At 37.9% G+C, this 16700-nt stretch overlaps 1 protein-coding gene across 4 annotated transcripts in view; it reads right to left on the reverse strand.

Moving 5' to 3' along the window:
* The window catches only part of tnr (tenascin R), a 139378-nt gene that overhangs the window by 42766 nt on the left and 79912 nt on the right, over positions 1–16700 (reverse strand). For all 4 annotated transcript variants that reach the window (XM_023965028.1, XM_004079342.4, XM_011486828.3 and 1 more), the window contains 8 exons: positions 13672–13791; positions 12462–12678; positions 12231–12337; positions 11379–11541; positions 9842–10318; positions 4380–4499; positions 4131–4274; positions 3465–3580 (listed from right to left, as the gene is read on the reverse strand). In XM_023965028.1, the coding sequence (XP_023820796.1) occupies positions 3465–3580; positions 4131–4274; positions 4380–4499; positions 9842–10318; positions 11379–11541; positions 12231–12337; positions 12462–12678; positions 13672–13755 (1428 nt within the window). In that variant the 5' untranslated portion in view covers positions 13756–13791. The remainder of the gene's footprint in view (positions 1–3464; positions 3581–4130; positions 4275–4379; positions 4500–9841; positions 10319–11378; positions 11542–12230; positions 12338–12461; positions 12679–13671; positions 13792–16700) is intronic.

Consider the following 16700-nt stretch of genomic DNA (forward strand, 5'->3'; position numbering starts at 1 on the left):
ATTGCTATTATTATTTCTTTTTAATATAGAAAATGTGTTTGTAAAGTATGTAAATAGAGAGCTCTCAGCAACGGGGAGTGGAATGGGGCTCGTGCTGCTCTGTGCCAGCAGTCCTGTCCACAACTCAGACGTACATTTCTTAAGAACTCCCATTGCTCTGCAGTTTTTTGACATGGAGAAAAAGCAGCATAATCATACTAAAAAGACTACTGGGAACACCTCTGAAATAGATCAAAAGATGGTTGGAGTGGGACTTTAACCTTATCCCTGGAGGCTTTTCTGACATTTGTGACTCACAACAGGCACAAACAATCCAAATCTGTTTTCTTGGCTTTATCTCCCAAACTCCTTTGGGAAAAATCCTCCTTTTAACAATTGTCATAATAATTGTATTAATCATTTTAATAATAATTTTTAATAATTTAATATGACTGTCATTTTTTATGTCCCTTTTTGATGTTATATTATATAGATTATTTCTGAATGTCGTTTTTACTGCCACAGAAAAATGAAATTTCCCCATTGTGGGATTAATAAAGTCATCTATCTAAACCTTTGACGTCAGCCGTCCCCGTCAACCACTAATTCCCAATCCAATTCATCTAAAACTCCCAAAAGGAGCCACAGCATTCTTAGCTTTTTTTTTGTTTTTGTTTTCGAGGGTCACTGTCTGTCTCCAAATCAAAACTTTATGCTCTCACCATTGTGTTCTACACTTTTCCTTTCAGTTTTGCTGACACTCTTTCGAAACACATCACACCAACCACTTTACCCGCCTGGTCTGACCTGCCTGCACACATCTCTTCTCTCCTATAGATGTTTGGCTCAAACTTAAAATTCTTCACCTTCTTTACCTTAGCTCCCTGTTACCTGTCATTCCACTCTGGTTCTTCTCATTCATACATATGTACTCTGTCTTGCTGCAGCTAACCTTCATTTCTCTCCTTTCCAGAGAAAAACTTGGACCTGCAGAAAATTTCCTCCGCCTGCTTAATGCTTTCAGCACAGCCATCTGCAGGCATCATGGTGGATGGAGATTCATGTCTAACATTACGACTGTCTCACAGCTCTTATACATGTAATGCATCGTTCCCATAGTTCTCTCAAACTCCCGACTGCCTCACATAAAAACACAGCTTCTTCCTTGCACCACAGCAGATAGCCCTTCATCTTTTTCTTTCAGCAGTGGTGCAATTCCCTTGCAGGTTTAGAGCCATTGTTATTCCTGGCTATGATCGATCCAGATTAAAAGGTTATTATTTTATGTTTGATTGATCTTAAATTTAACATTGGATGTCCTTGCTGATCCAAATCCCTCCAACTGTCAAGAACTGATTGAAGACACAGGGTGATGACCCTTGTCGTTTTATTAATTAGATGATGGAGCATTTCCATAAAAACTAAAACCGTATTAGCTTTCTCGTTTGTATAAATTAATTAGATGCAATGGACTCTAGTTGTTTGGAATAATGTTTAAATAAGATCCCCTCCTCCTTTCTCTCTGGTTTCTTTTGTGGAGAATTTTGTGTATTTGCCACAGGCTTTCATGCTTCCTTTCATTATGAGATTGTCTAAATTCCCACTACTGGATTAACTCAAGAGAAGGTGGGGCTGCCAAGTCTTAATATGATTTCCCTTGAGCATGGAGAGTGGGAGAACGTGTGATTGACAAGAGCACATGAACACTGAAAGGACGGAGGGTCGTTAGAGAGGAAAGGGTTAACTATCACAGACAAGAGGTGGAGGATGGAAACTATAATAAGAAGATAAGGAGAAATGGATGGGGGTCTTGCACGGAGAGTGACAGAGGAGTTTTAAGAGGAAACATGAGGAAATGTCAGGGATGGGTAAGAGTGATAAAAATGTAGGAAGACATTTGCTATTTTATTAACAAACTTGGTATCCTTAAAATGCCTAAAAAATCCGTCTCCGAAGAAGATTAAGGGCTTGCTGTTTGGTGGGGTCAAGGGATATTTCTCTCGAGAACACCTTACAGGAAAAAACTCATTTCTGAGATTGAAGTGCACCTACATATACAGCAGGACCTAAAAATAGAAGGTTTTTCTGCTTTTGGACTTTGAACCTGGTCCTGATGTGGAATTGGCAGGAAATGGGATGAGCTGATAAATGGCTCTAGTGCCTAACGACCAGTAAGCTTTCTAAATCACATTAGTTTAGCCAGGTAAGGTTTTAATAGAATAAAAATCAGCAAGAAAGTCAAAACAATTTGGATTTATTGGAAGTAGAATGGAAGTAGAATTATAGCTCATTGTTTACATTTGAAATTTTATACGTTTGGTTTATTGCAGGAGATATAATGTTTACAAGTGTGATACACCAGGTACCCAGAAAATCAAATTGAGTGGTTAAAGTTCTGTCTTTGACATCTCAAGTTTAAGTCATAACTGCCCTTAGGGGTGGATGTAGGCTGTTGTGTATGGGGTATGCAGGAAATTTCAAGGTTGTAGATTGCTCAGTGAGCCTGTTAAGCCAGAATGTTCGTGCACATTTATTTTTATTGGCATGCTGCGGGTAAAGGGGTGGTAGTGAACACTTACAACACATACGGCTAATTAAGAGTGAAGTAAGTAAACCCCCGGCTTGTCATACAGAAAATGCTACAAATGAGAAAATTGGACAACTAATCAGAGCATACATAATTTATGTGGATATCCTACATGCACTTACTTAAATATCACCTGCACACCCTGTGCATGCAGCATTTACAGTATGTGTGTCCAGGCCAGTTACCGCCCCTTACTTATGAATGGATTTTGGCGTAAGGACACCGTACGTCAGCATCACCCGTACGTCATAAATGATTACATCTTAGATTCGCCTTACAAACACTTCACAATACACTCACAACATACAAAACAATGGTACGTTCCATTTTCCTGATGTTCCTTAAGGTGGCTGTACGAGCTTCAAGGGGACTGGAAAACACACCGGCAATGCCTTTAAGATGCAGTACCTTCTCTCTGCCACCCTTCACAGGCCCGAAAACGCCAAAACTCATAGCACCCATATGTGTCAACTGACCTACTAGTGCATGTGACTGATAGTTGAAGCCTAATTTAATTAACTGATTTATAGACATTGAGAGTTATGCATGGCATCTTTGCAAATTAAAATGTGGTGGTTGCTGCTGGTAGTCAATGATTTGTCACAGCATTTAACTTCATTTTGTTGCAGTTTTAAAGTGGGAAACTGCAGATTTTAGCTGATTTTGAAAGGCTAAGATTCAAAGTCATATCAGTAACCTAAATAAGTTTAAGCTTAAGTTTATAAATTAGGTCAGAGTCGGAGCCTAATGCTGTTTTGAAACTTTATTTACACAAAAATGTGTTTTGTACAATTTTAGCAATATAAGAACAACACAATTCAAACACGCCTGCAATCCATTAATGAAGTAATGTCCATATACCCTGTTTTATATTTTGAATAATTTTGTGTTGCTGTACCTGGGGAATGAAGCTAATCTCCCATCCGTCAAAGGAATAATAAAAAGGATTCCACTGGACCTCCACTGACGTCTCTGTGATGGATTTGAAGAGCAAACCATCAGGATTGGAGAGATCTGGAGAACAAGTTGGACATGTATTACAGTTCTTTAGTGGCCCCACAGAAACCATAAATCCTGACTCCATTAAACGTTCAACGTGTCCATTGCTAAGTCTTGTCCTTGCCTGTACTCTTTCCTCATTACACTCTTTTGCTCTACTCTATTGTTGTGAATGAAACTGCTTTGATTAAAACTCTGAAATTGTTTTTACACCTAAGAAGAAAAATCCAAGATTTCTCAGGTAACTTAAGTATGCTGCCTTTCTCCTATGAAGAAAGAAAAAAAAATATTATTATTTTCAATATTTACTGAAGCTAAGTGATGAGTTTAAAATAAAAACCCAAAGCATCAATTCTATAGGATAATTTGCTGTTAAAGACAACATAATATTTATTTTAAAAACAAGCTTAGTTATGGATTAGTCTGAAACCTATTTCATTCTACATGATTGCGCATTTGAAAAATAATAATAAATGAATTATTGTAGTAGTAAATGTAAAAAAAAAAGCAGCCAACTGGACTTCTTAGTTATAATAAATAACACAACATTTAGAGAAGTACTTACAGGTCCACACAGTAATACTGGCTGGAATGCTGATAGTGTTGTTGATGACAGCAAACACATTGATGTTGTACTCCAAGCCTGCCTCCAGCCCTGAAATGGAGCAGCTGGTGGCGTTCCCTGGAATCCTGATTTCGAGCTGCACACCTGAAAAACAGACAAGTAAATAGTTACTCCTGAGATATCCTGAAACAACAGAAAATTACATTGCAACCAAAGCTCCTTGAAAGGTCAACTTCGCTCAGCACTAACCTCCTGGTGTGCTTGGTGTGTAGGTCACTAAGAAATCTGTGATCATGATTGACCCTTCCCACTCCAGGTTGATGGTGTGATCCGTCACTCCTCGCACGTTCAGGTTCATAGCTGGAGCCACTGTGGAAACAATACAATACAATACTCTTTAGCTTAAACGGATCATTTTAGGAATTCATTTCACTCTAGTTAATTTTTGTGTGTAAAAAAAAATCAATTAATTAAAAGTCTAAAAGAAAACTGCTTCTGTTTATTTCACACTGGCTTTAGCTTCACAAGCCTTTCTGTCCTTAGTGCAAACCAGTATATTTTTACATGCCTGACTGAACAGAGACATTTTTCTTTAACTAATGCATCATTTATTTTAAGTATTAGTTACTATGTGTGAAGTGTCAGATATATATATATATAAATTACATGTCGACTAATTGTTTTCCTTGACAAAAGCTCCTAACTGGGTGTAAAGTTAAGTTGGTGGCAGTATATGACATTTATTATGTAAACTGCATCAATTTATGTCTCTCTATATTTATTACTGCTATATAATATTAATGTATGCTTAGTTAGTTTATTTATGATAAAATAATTTGTTTTCCACAACAGCAAAAACAATACATTACAAAGTCCATAGTGCTTGGCTGCAGCTAAAACTGTTTTTAAGATCACCCTTCTGTTACGCACTTATTTACACTTCAGATATTCTATGATTTACAATTAATAACAAACCAATCATAATATGCATGTTCTTAAAAAATGATGGTGTGCTATAAAAAAATAAAAAAAACATTTGTTTTAGCATGAAATGTTCTTTATTCCTGAGTTTCACTCAAGCGAATTGAAAATATATTATCTTAAGCCATCTCCAAAATTATATTTACTTCATTAAATTACTGGCAAAAAAAAGAAAATCAAATTACAAATATCTGCATCTTTCATATTCAATACTTATGTTCCTATAACTGTTATTTCACTTTTTTGTTTGCCTTTTTAGAAAGTAATTATGCTAAAACAGCTTTCACATTTTCTATGCACGCAAAATAAAGTCTCTTCATTTATCCTTTCACTTTTGTATTATTTTTCCAAATAAAGAAAAGCTGTTTGCATATCTCAATAAGAGTTTACTGTCCTCACAGAGGTGGAGGGGTGGCTCACACAGTATATGGTAGTTTGCATGTTTGGCATCCAATTATTTCTTGCATTGCGGCACTTCATATAACTATCCCAAAAAAACCTGCTGATTCCCATCAGGATCAGACGATCATTATAAACTGACATTAGAAAATGTCTGAACTGTAGTTTCAGGAGAAAATACACTATAAAGACAGAAAAGTCGTTGTTTATCAGAGTGAATTCGCTGTTTTTGTTTTAGGTGATATGCAGCTCTTCTCTCTTATTACTCAAACTCCTTGGGTATGAGTTATTTTGGGGGAAAACTTAATGTAAAAATCAACACATTTCCAACATGTTCAGCTGCTTTAAGCTTCAAGACTTGATTTAAGTCCCATCCCTGTTAATTTGCATATTCTCATGACATATTAGATGCAGCTGCCAGCGAGGTACCTTCCCATAAAGCCAATAAATAATTGCTATATTTAAAAAAGAAATGCTCAAACTTCCTCCTGAATGTGTTTCATGTCTGAGCACATTGGTGGCATTCCTGCCATTAAAAAAAAAAAAAAATGGCAGGAGGAAGATGAGGTGGAGATTTTTAAAGCTATAAACAACAGATCTGGTGTTGAATGCAAATTTGGAGGCATGAGCCTGGATGTTTACAGCTCCCACTGCCACAAACATTGAAGGGGTGGATGGGGAGACAAGCCAAGGACATCCAGGAGACGAGGACGAGACAAAAGATTCAAACTGATTTGGTGAGGCACAGACAACAGTGGAGAGCATGAGAAAATATAAGGAATTAATGTGTGAGGAGAGTAAAAAATTAACAAGGGCAGACTAGTACATGAGACACAAAGACAGCTAAGGTAAAAAGAGTGGACAGACTTAAGTAGAAGTGCTGTGTAATGGGGTGGTAAACAACCTATCAACCCTTTGGACACAGAATGTTACAGGGCATCTCTTCCTTAGGGAACTTTTGTGCACCTTAGTGCTTATTTTAAATACTTTCACATCTGTCCAATAGATGAGAGCATGTTGTGTAGCAGCTTGTTCACTTTATTGCAGAGGGGCCAACCTGCAGCATTTTGAGTCAGATTTATTTCATAAGTTTAAATCAACTTTGGTAGGTATAGAGGAAGTAACCAGAAAAGAGGGATCAGCAGGAATCCACTGAGTGGAGGGAGCGATAAAATGAGGTGAAGATGGAGGGGGGACATAAGAGCCTATTAAATAAAAAAAGTTTATTTAAAAGTAAAGAAATAGTTGAAAAGGTGTCATTAATTTAAGAGGATTGACCACATTTAAATAAAAAAACACTACAAGAACAGATGTTTATGCACTCATCACACATCATATAGGCCAGTGTTTTTCAACCAGTGTGCCGCGGCACACTAGTGTGCCGTGGGAGATGGTCAAGTGTGCCGTGGAAAATTGCCCTCATTAACTGATCTAAAAACATTAACCATCTCCAGGAAATCAGCTCTTTGTTCATCCAAACAGGTCCTGATAAAACACTGAGTAGTTAGGAATATGAAAGATCATAAAATACTTATTTCTTTGTGTTTAACTGATTCTATTAAAGACATTTTGATAAGAATGACGGCACCGCGATTTACCTGCAGCTATAACTGTTTTCTGAAAAGTCCCGCAGCTTTTACTGTCTCCACGACTCCACCAATCATTCTTGAAGGCTTAATCACATGTCATCAGTCTGACCAATCAGAAGTGTTTAAAGTCTAAACTTCCTTGTTCCAATTTAGCTCATAACTCACTCATTTCCAACAAAAATAGCAGCTAAAGCTCGTCTTTAGCGATGTAGCTTTCCACAGAATCCGGTATCAGACCGTGGAACAAGTGAACAAAACCATGAAACTCAGAGACGCAAGTGCTTCTGCCGTTTTCTCGCCGTATTCACACTACATCTCCCATGATGCATTGGCTTAAAGGGACAGCGCCTTAGCGTACAATGAGTCGTCCTTGTTACACGGATTGAAACCACAACGAACATACAGTTTGTATGTAACTTAACTTTTATTACATCTTTTAGAAAAAACATCTGCAACTTCCTGCTTTTTCTGCCACAATTATCACAAAAATGCACGTCAGATTGCCGGGGGGGGGGGGGGGGGGGGGGGGGGCTGTAGATCAAAACAGACTATGAGTTTCTGCTTTTTTTTTGGGGGGGGGGGGGGGCTGGTGTGTCGCGGGATTTTTGTCAAGGTTAAAGTGTGCCGTGGCTCAAAAAAGGTTGAAAAACACTGATATAGGCTTTAGATGAAGAAAGTTCACAGATTGTTTAATCAAAAGTTTTGACAAACATTCTTTAAGGGGTGAGAAGGGAGAGCTTTTGATTACTGACCAGAACTCCAAAAGTCGGTCTAATATGCAGTACTCAACTTAACCTGTGGTAGTTCAATTGCTTATAAAAGCTGGAAGTTTTTTGTTTAAATAGAAAAACAAAATTGAGGTATGTTGTTGAATGACAAACGGTCACCCGGAGTCGTAAAAAGCTGTCTAGGCTGCACGGTGGCACAGAGGTTAGCACTTACAGTGTAAAGGTTCAAATCACAGCTGGGACTTTCTGCATGGGGTTTCTCCCCATGCATGCTTGGGTTTTCTACAGGCCCTCTGGCTTTCTCCCACAGTCCAAAAAAGTGCTTCATAGGTAAACTGGTGTACCTAATTGTGCATCTATGAGTGTTTGTGGGAGTGATTTGTGCCCTATGACAAATTGGCGACTTGTCCATGGTGTATCCTGCCTTCGCCCAACAGTAGCCAGATCCTGTGACCCCAAAAGGGTTAAAAAATGGATTGACGGATGGATATTGCCATCTGATATTTAGTTATTGACTGCAAAGTGGGTAGTGCTCTTGCTTCGCATCAAGATGGCGCTAGTTTGAATGCCAGCTGTGTTGAATTTGCATATTCTCCACTTGGGTTTTTGTGGCACTCTGGCTATACTCCCACAGTCCAAAAACATACTTTACAGGTTAATTAGTGTCTCTAAATTGCCCCTAGGTGTGTGTAAGACTGTGCCCCTGAAACAGACTGGCAATCTTTTCTAGGTGTACCAACAGTTGCTGAGTTGGCTCCAGCAGCTCCATGACCCCAAAAGGGAGTCAGCGGATTCTGAAGATGGATGAATGGATGGTATTAGTTATACATTTTTTCAAAAAAGCATTTGGTATTTCGATTATTTTTATTTAAGGTTTTCCATTTTTACCCACCATTGTAATAGGAGTTGACCTAAAGATTCTTAAAGCTATTGCATACAAGAGACATCGTACTTGTAACACTGGCAGGAGCTGGTGTGATGCCACTCAGCTGCACAGAACAATAAAATAAGGCAACAAAACAGACATCATGGGGGAGCTTTGCTACATATGCCTCTACACTTAAATGCTGCAGAATAACACTAATAACTACCACTGTAGGAATCTAAATGTCAGTCGTCACAATTGCAGCATTCAAACGGAAGCAAAAAGCGTTACTACTTTTCAATTTTAACTTCTGGTTTCTTAAAAACGATGATTGAGTATATACTACTGATGAGTTGTTTGTGGAAGGATAAACAGTATTTTAGAGCATGATATACATCAATTTCTTCTCCATGACTGGAATATGTAATTAAGGTTCAACAGCCTCTATTATTTCTCAGAGTAGAAAATATATTGGCTGCAATAATTGAAATGAAAACGTATGCCACTTTCTTCGGCTTCTGATATCGTGAAACACTTAAGCCTGTCACCAAGCATGCCTCTGGTAATTGAACTGCTTCAAATTTGTATTCAACAAACTCTGCTGCATGAGCACTGGCTAATTACAAAGAAATAAGCAATTTATTTCCCTCGCTTGGTATAGATATTAAATAGGGGGGCAGCACAGAGGACTCAGCCTCATTAATACGATTCTCAGTCTTTGTCTGTCCTTGTTCTCCTCTTTGTTGACAGGTATCTCAAATGGAAAAAAAATGATGTGGCAGTTTGGCATGTAGAACTGGCATTGAAAAAAGGCAAAGAAAGTGTCTGAGCTGAAGCTAATGTGACACCTTCGCCCCAAAATGAATGAGTTTTGACAAATGAATACGTTGAAAGGCTTCTGCTGTCCAGGAAACCCACCAGCCTTTTTGTCTGCTTTATTTAAGCAGGAGAGGTTTAGCCTTAACCCAGAAATAATATCAACTTGTTTCACTCTCAATAGCTATTATTTGTGGCATTTACTTTAGTTTTAAAGATGAACCATGGCTAGTATTTGGTAAGCATGCTGCCAACAAGCAAATAGTGTAAAAACTAATCTTTCTTGACAACTGTTGCTGAGTGCATTGCTCAAGAGAAATCTAACAGACTTACCAGAGTTGCAGTCATCTCCAGCGAAGCCATCCTGGCAGACACAGAAACCCTCTTTGCAGATTCCTTTCTTACTGCAGTTGTTGGCACAGTAGACCATCGAACAGTCTTCTCCCACATAACCGGGTCGGCATTGGCAAGTCCCGTTGATGCACATCCCCTGATCCGAGCAGTCGTTGAGACACCTTCCAACCATGCAGTCTTCCCCCGTGAAGGACTCCTCGCACACGCACTCGCCGTCAATACATAAACCACGGCCTGAGCAATCTGAAGGGCAGCGTGGCTCAGAGCAGTTGTCACCTCCAAAGTCACGGTCACACACGCATTCCCCTTCAATGCACATGCCCTGACCAGAGCAGTCATTAGGGCAGCGAGGCTCAGAGCAGTTCTTCCCCGTCCAACTTTCCTCACAGATGCAGCCACACAAATCAAAGCTGAAGCTTCCATGACCGCTGCAGCTTGGGATAAAGTCCAGATGCCCTGCAGAGACATTTGTACACACTGTGAGATTATTTAGATACATTTAGTTGCCTTTGTAATGAGCACCCTAAAGGTCTTAGGTCTTTCTTCTTCTACTTAGGTCTTTCTTCTTCTCTTAAAGATCACCAGTAGGAACCTGATGTTTTTTTTAGTTAAAGACCTACTCTGATATAAATTGTGCTTTTGGTGTTTTTAACATGATCTTGTGGCTTTCTTATGATGATTATGCTCAAAACTGCTTTTCTGAGTATTTCTTTATTTAAATCAATGTGAATCATGAGCAGAAAAAAAACATCTATTTGAAAAAGAGCTTATTTGTGAAGTAGAAAATACACTGCTTCATGTCAATGGTCCCTCCTACAACTCAGAGGTTAATTTCTAATGAACTACATTAACTTTACAGTATCAGAAAATGGCACAGGTTCTTTTTTTTTAACCTAAAAACGGCATAATCATATTGAAAAGACCACTGGAAGCCTTTTCAAAATAGCTTAAAGGATGATCGGAGTAGGTCTTTAAGGTTTAGTTGTTCACATTGGCAGGGTTTTAGAGATTTAAAAGGAGAATAAAAGTGTCAAAACACCCAGGAAAAGCTATTCCAGCTTGTGTTTCCTCATCTCGCCACTATCCGCTTCAACTGAGCATTTTATCCTCCTTCTGATTCTGATCATGACTGCTGGAGAAAATCATATTCTCACCATAGAGATGGGGTCTTTATAGAAAGTGTTTGAAATGGCTGATGGTGTCATTGGAGCAGATCCTTTAAACATAATATATTCTGTCCATTCTATTCCTCTCATATTATAATAGCAGTGGTATCAAAGAATTCTTCACACCATTCAGTACAGTGAAGTAGATTAAAACAAGTTGCTGTCCAGAATCAATAACCTGGTGCCGACAGCCTCTTCTGTTAAACCAGTTTTCCTTACACTTCCTGTTGCAATCCAGGATTGCAACAGGAAGTCTGGATTTTTTGTTGTTGTATTTTTTCTAAAAATCAAAAAGGCTACTTTATTCAGTTTTCCACTTTTAGAATTAAAATCAAAGGAAATTAAGTCACCCATTGCAGAACTTTCTCCACAACATCCAGATCCACATTGAGCCCTGAGCATGGAAACTTCTCGCTCCAACATCTCCACTCTAGTGGCTAACTGCTGGATCGCCATTGTTGCTGGACAACCACATGCTGCCTTCGGGATGTTGATGCGGTGCGTAAACGTTACCTAGGGAAAGACATACAGAAGGTAAACATAGCTAATTGCCGCTGAAATATATATATTTTTTGTGGCAAATTACGATTGTTACTGGTTCAATAAAAGATTCATTTGAATCCACTTTTTTGCTCTATAACATTTCAAAAATATTGCAAGGATTTTCCACAGCTGAAACAATCTACTGGTACTAGGTAAGCCAATGGCATGAAATGGCATTAGTTTCATGCTGCAGCTAACCCACCTGCATGAGTAATTAAAACAATTAAGCTGCCAGCAAGGAAAGTAACAAATTATTATTTCAAGCAAGTATTTCTGAACTTGTTCATGACGCTGAAAAGCCTCATTGACAATGCTGCATTCTAGTCACAGTTTCAATAAAACAACTTAACAGCAGAATAAAAAAAATGACTTTATTTAACATTTTCTTGTAAAAAGTTTGCCACAAGAGTGGAAAAAAGACAGAAAGCTATCATCCAATGAACACAAACGTATTTATGTGACAAAATCTAAAGCTAAAATAAAGCTAATTAATAAGGGATGAAAAAAAATAAGACCAATAACTGCAAATATGTTGTACAAATACAAAAGGAGAAATTGTCCACCTCCAGGAGGATAAACTAAAGATACCTTTCTACCTTTGCATTACCTGCATTTACTTTTTATACCCCTAATGTTAGCAACAGGAATTTTGCTCATACCTGGCTGTCAGCGTCCAGTGTCTGCTCTGTGAATTCTGTTGGCCCAGAACCATCTGGATCCATTGGACCCTCCACTGAGGGTCTGGATCCTAACTCTGCATGGGAATCTGTTGAAACGAAGAAAAGAGATAAAAAAAACACAATCTTGTGTAGATTCCTTGAGGAAAGTTGCTGAAAAAAAGCTAAAATTGTCTTAAAGCACAACAATCAGTCAGATGTCCTCAGTGTCACCTGGGGCTGGTGCTGCAGAGGCGTCCAGGTCAACAGAACACAGTGACTCCAAGGGTACATTGATGTTGTAGACATGGTTAAAGATCAAAGGTTGTTCCTTCAGGGTCTGGTTTGCTGAGGAAGCAGAGGGAGGCTGATCCCCCCCTGGGGTCTGCCTCTTCACTCGGCTGGTTCGAACAAGCTTGTTGTCTCCTGATGGAGCAGCGTGAGCAGCGCCCTGAAGCGGGAGACAGTACAGAACAACAAACCCTCAATGTGCTCAGAACTCATGGGATTAATGTTATTTTCTGTCTATGACTGTATGCTGTAAAAATGATGAAGTGAAGGCACAGAAATGAACCCAGGAGAGCAAAAAATAGAAATGAACAATCCGTTCAAAAAACGTGTTCTTATGCTGAGACAATGATGGTCTCAAAGCCTCACTAAAACACTGGTTTCAGTCCAGCAACTTTACTGTAAACATGTCTCTAAAGTAAATTCTGCAAGCTACTAATCAAATATGGAACTACATTTATTTACGCTCATAAGTAAATATCAGAGGAATCCCCAAAAGTGCTAATGTAACTTTGATAAATTATCATGTGAGTTTTTTCTGGAATGTTTTTTAGCTACAAATGTCAAATTCATGCATGAAAATTAATTCCTGGATGGATTAAAAAAAGATTCTCTGATTATTTGCGGGGCAGCCATGGCGCAGAGGTAGAGGGACCGACCTCTAAAGGTTTGGTTCCCATCCTGTGTGCCGGTGTGTTACAGTGTGCTTGGGCAAGACACTGAATCCCGCACTGCTTCTGATGGTTATAAGTTGGTGCCATCAGTGTATGAATGTGTGTTTGTATGGGTGAATGGAACTGTGACTTTAAAGCACTTTGGGTCTTCTGAGAAGGTGGAAAAGTGCTCAATTAGTATACGCGATTTACCATTTAATGCATGAAAAACTTTGAAAGATGCAAGTATTATTTGGATCTTCCACTCAACAAAACTAAAAAAGCAAGAATGCCTATAGCTATGTAAATGAAAGACAAAGATAAAATCAATGTTACTTTACTGTGCGTTTGTGTTTTTTATTGGTTCTGGATACTGCTCGGAACTAGAGTCATAAACCATGTACTTTTACTATGTGCTTGCATGTTGGGCTGTTTAAAATAACCTGCACCTGATCTCTGTCATTAACAAAAGCAATAAAAATGGAGACAGAAAATAATTTTACCTGCAAAGCAAGTAGCACAGCCAAGGCCAGGATCCAGGTAGTTGCTGACATTGTGGCCAGGTGATGCTGCTCTGCCAGTGGCATGCTGGGAACAATCTTTGCCGCAGTTGTTTGCTAAGACTTATGAGGAGAAGACTGTTTTAGTATGGCTTGTACAGCAAATAATTACAGAGAAATCATTTGTCACAATTTTTTTTTGTTTGTTTGTTTGTTTTTTAACATGAATACATATATTCTTGTTTTTGAATCAGCATTGAGAATAAATGCACATTCATGTTTTTATGTGTACTATGTGTCAGCACAAAGTCTCACTACATTAATTTTATCCTCTGTAAATGATAAATGCCTTTGATCTGATGTAAAATAATTGGCTTTAGCAGAGAAAAAAGGAATCTCTTGAAGGGATTATTAAGGAGTCGGCTAAGAACGAATGGATTTCACCATGCATTACAAAATATTTGATCTTCCCACTTGGGAGCAACTCAGAAATATTGCTCAGGGACGGGGCTGATAGATGGATTTCAGCAGAGTCGCGCTTTGAGTGATGCTACTGTAATCCCTTCTGCGCAGAGTGGGAACTGAGAGCAAGGATCTACTAAAATAAAAGCGTCACAGATGGGAAAAAAAGAATGTGACGGCTTTGAGTTGACACATCACACATCAGCAGTGTCATGTTTGGAGTTTATACTAGAATTGTCTTATTTTGTTTTTTGTGGTAAAATATTTTAAAGTATTTCAAACTGAACCCTTCATAAATAAGACACAGATGTCTTTTTTTTTATCTTTGTGATAGCAAATATATTTTTAAATCTATATTTGAACTTGCTTTTAGTTTTTGTCGTTGTGAATGTGTGAACAGAAGGCAGAAAATAAAGATCTATGTAGTCTGTATTGAAGAAACTCTTGTCTTAACAATTGATCTCATGTTGGTGAAGCAGGCTGTTGTTCTCTGCAGGTGCCTTTTGTGATAGCCAGATGGAAGTCTTCTTATCTCACCTTGCTGGCTCGAGTTTTTTTTAATAATTTAGGTAGAAATAGCAGCAACATTGGTGTATTTGCACATAAATGAGAAACAGTCAGACTTCCACTGTGTAAGGCTTCCAATTCACAAAAGAATCAGGTCTTTCCTTTTTTTTAAATGGATGTCTTGGATTTTCTGTTCACCTGTTCCCTAAAAGAAAGTTACAACTTTACTTTTTGTTGGGGTTTTAGGTCCTTTACTGTAGATTTAGCGCCTTGAGTTTGTCCGTCTATCTTTGAGAAAAGTTTTGCATCATTGCATAGCAAGGACACTCGCATAAACAGAGCTGACACAAACAGTACGTCTTGGAACATCCATGAGACAAAGACAGCTGCTCATATCTTACAGTATGCAGCATGTCTCCTTGCAAACAGGACTTCGAATGCTCCCACAAAATACTTCAGTGTTAGTGGCTGCCAAGCAATGTCCTACGCTGAAAAGATTAATCGCCTTTATTCTAAAAACCCTGCAAGCACGTAGTGGCAGTAATTCACTTAGCAGTAGACAGGCATGAAAAGGAAAGAGTTGGGACCAAATCTCTTTAGAGGTACTGGCTAAAGCAAAGGTCACTAAGTAAGTCAAATTTAGAGGAAATCATCACAGAAAAAGCAGCTACATGCATGTTTTATCTTGAAACAGGCATGACAGAAAGGTCTGACCCCTTTTACACAATTCAAGCTTACATAATTGCAATGCATGCAGAAATGTTAAACTTGTCCACGCACAAATCATCTATTTTATATTTTTCTGAACGCATAGGCTTCTATTCAATTACTTCAATTTTTGCTTTACTTGTTAAGCTTTTATTGAAGATTCTTAAAGCAATTCTTCTTCTCTTCTCCTTCAACACTTGGATCTCAAAGTCTTTTAGTTCATCTTTAAACAAGGCTGTTAGACCTACCGAGAAGCCTTTTTTAGACTTACTAATTTATTACCCCAAAATCACAAGTCTTTTTAATTTGACCTTTTCTATTTATGTTTTACAATGAATATATAAAATATGTAAACTGTCCAGTGTTGGGAAGTTACCCAGGTTTTTATTATTTGTGATGGACCTTTAGGACATTTTGAATATGATTATTACAAAGTCCTGTACAAGGTTTTCTCTGAAGTTATATGCAAAAGGTATTGTCTACATTCTAAGTTTAGATGTACTGGTCAAGCTCTTGAATGGTGCATCACATAAAACAGTATTTAAATATATACCTTTTAACTGCAGCTTTCTAATTTTTGTTATTATTTTGAAATGTCTTGTAAATATGATTTTGACATGTTAGTACAAGATTATTATACAATATGTGTTGTTGCAAATATGTTTTTTTGTATTTTTTTTTTATTTTGCATCTTCTAATTATCCTTGTCACAAGCCAGTGAGATATTTATAATGAATTTATTGATACATATTTGATGATTTTGTGACATAATGTTTCTTTTGCATCATACAACTGCTTATGTTAGCGAAAAGAAATTGTTAGAAATTCTTTTTGATTGTTGTGCAAGCTTTTCAAGCTAAGTTGCAATCTCGTTTAACAAGAAATGTATGCAAATATAATTATTAGAAATAAAGTTTAACCTCAAATACAAAAAGGGTTTATACAGATATACACTTTGTGTGTCTGATAATTTAAAACCCCCTATTGTAACAGCAAAATCTGTCCAACACAAGAGGCCTTCACATCTTATCTGCATCTCATTTCTTTTCGAGTCCAGCTGCTGTACCGGAAAAGTTATTTATAAATAAATAATTGCACTTTCCAATTAGGTGCTGCATTTCAAGACAATTTAAACATCCAGCATGAAATTAAATAGAGGAAGTAAACATATGAAAAACAAAATGTTCAGTCTTACACCGACACTGTGGTCAGTGATTCACAATGCAGGCTGATGCCCACAAGCATTTCTGTTTAGAGCAAAATTAGCTTTTTCGTGGAAGCTTAATAATGAGAGGTCCACTTATTTAGAATGACGACAATCAACATGCTGGAGGAACAAATAATGGGCTCAATAT

The sequence above is a fragment of the Oryzias latipes genome, chromosome 17, assembly GCF_002234675.1.
Source record: "Oryzias latipes chromosome 17, ASM223467v1".
NCBI classification, from domain to species: domain Eukaryota; kingdom Metazoa; phylum Chordata; class Actinopteri; order Beloniformes; family Adrianichthyidae; genus Oryzias; species Oryzias latipes.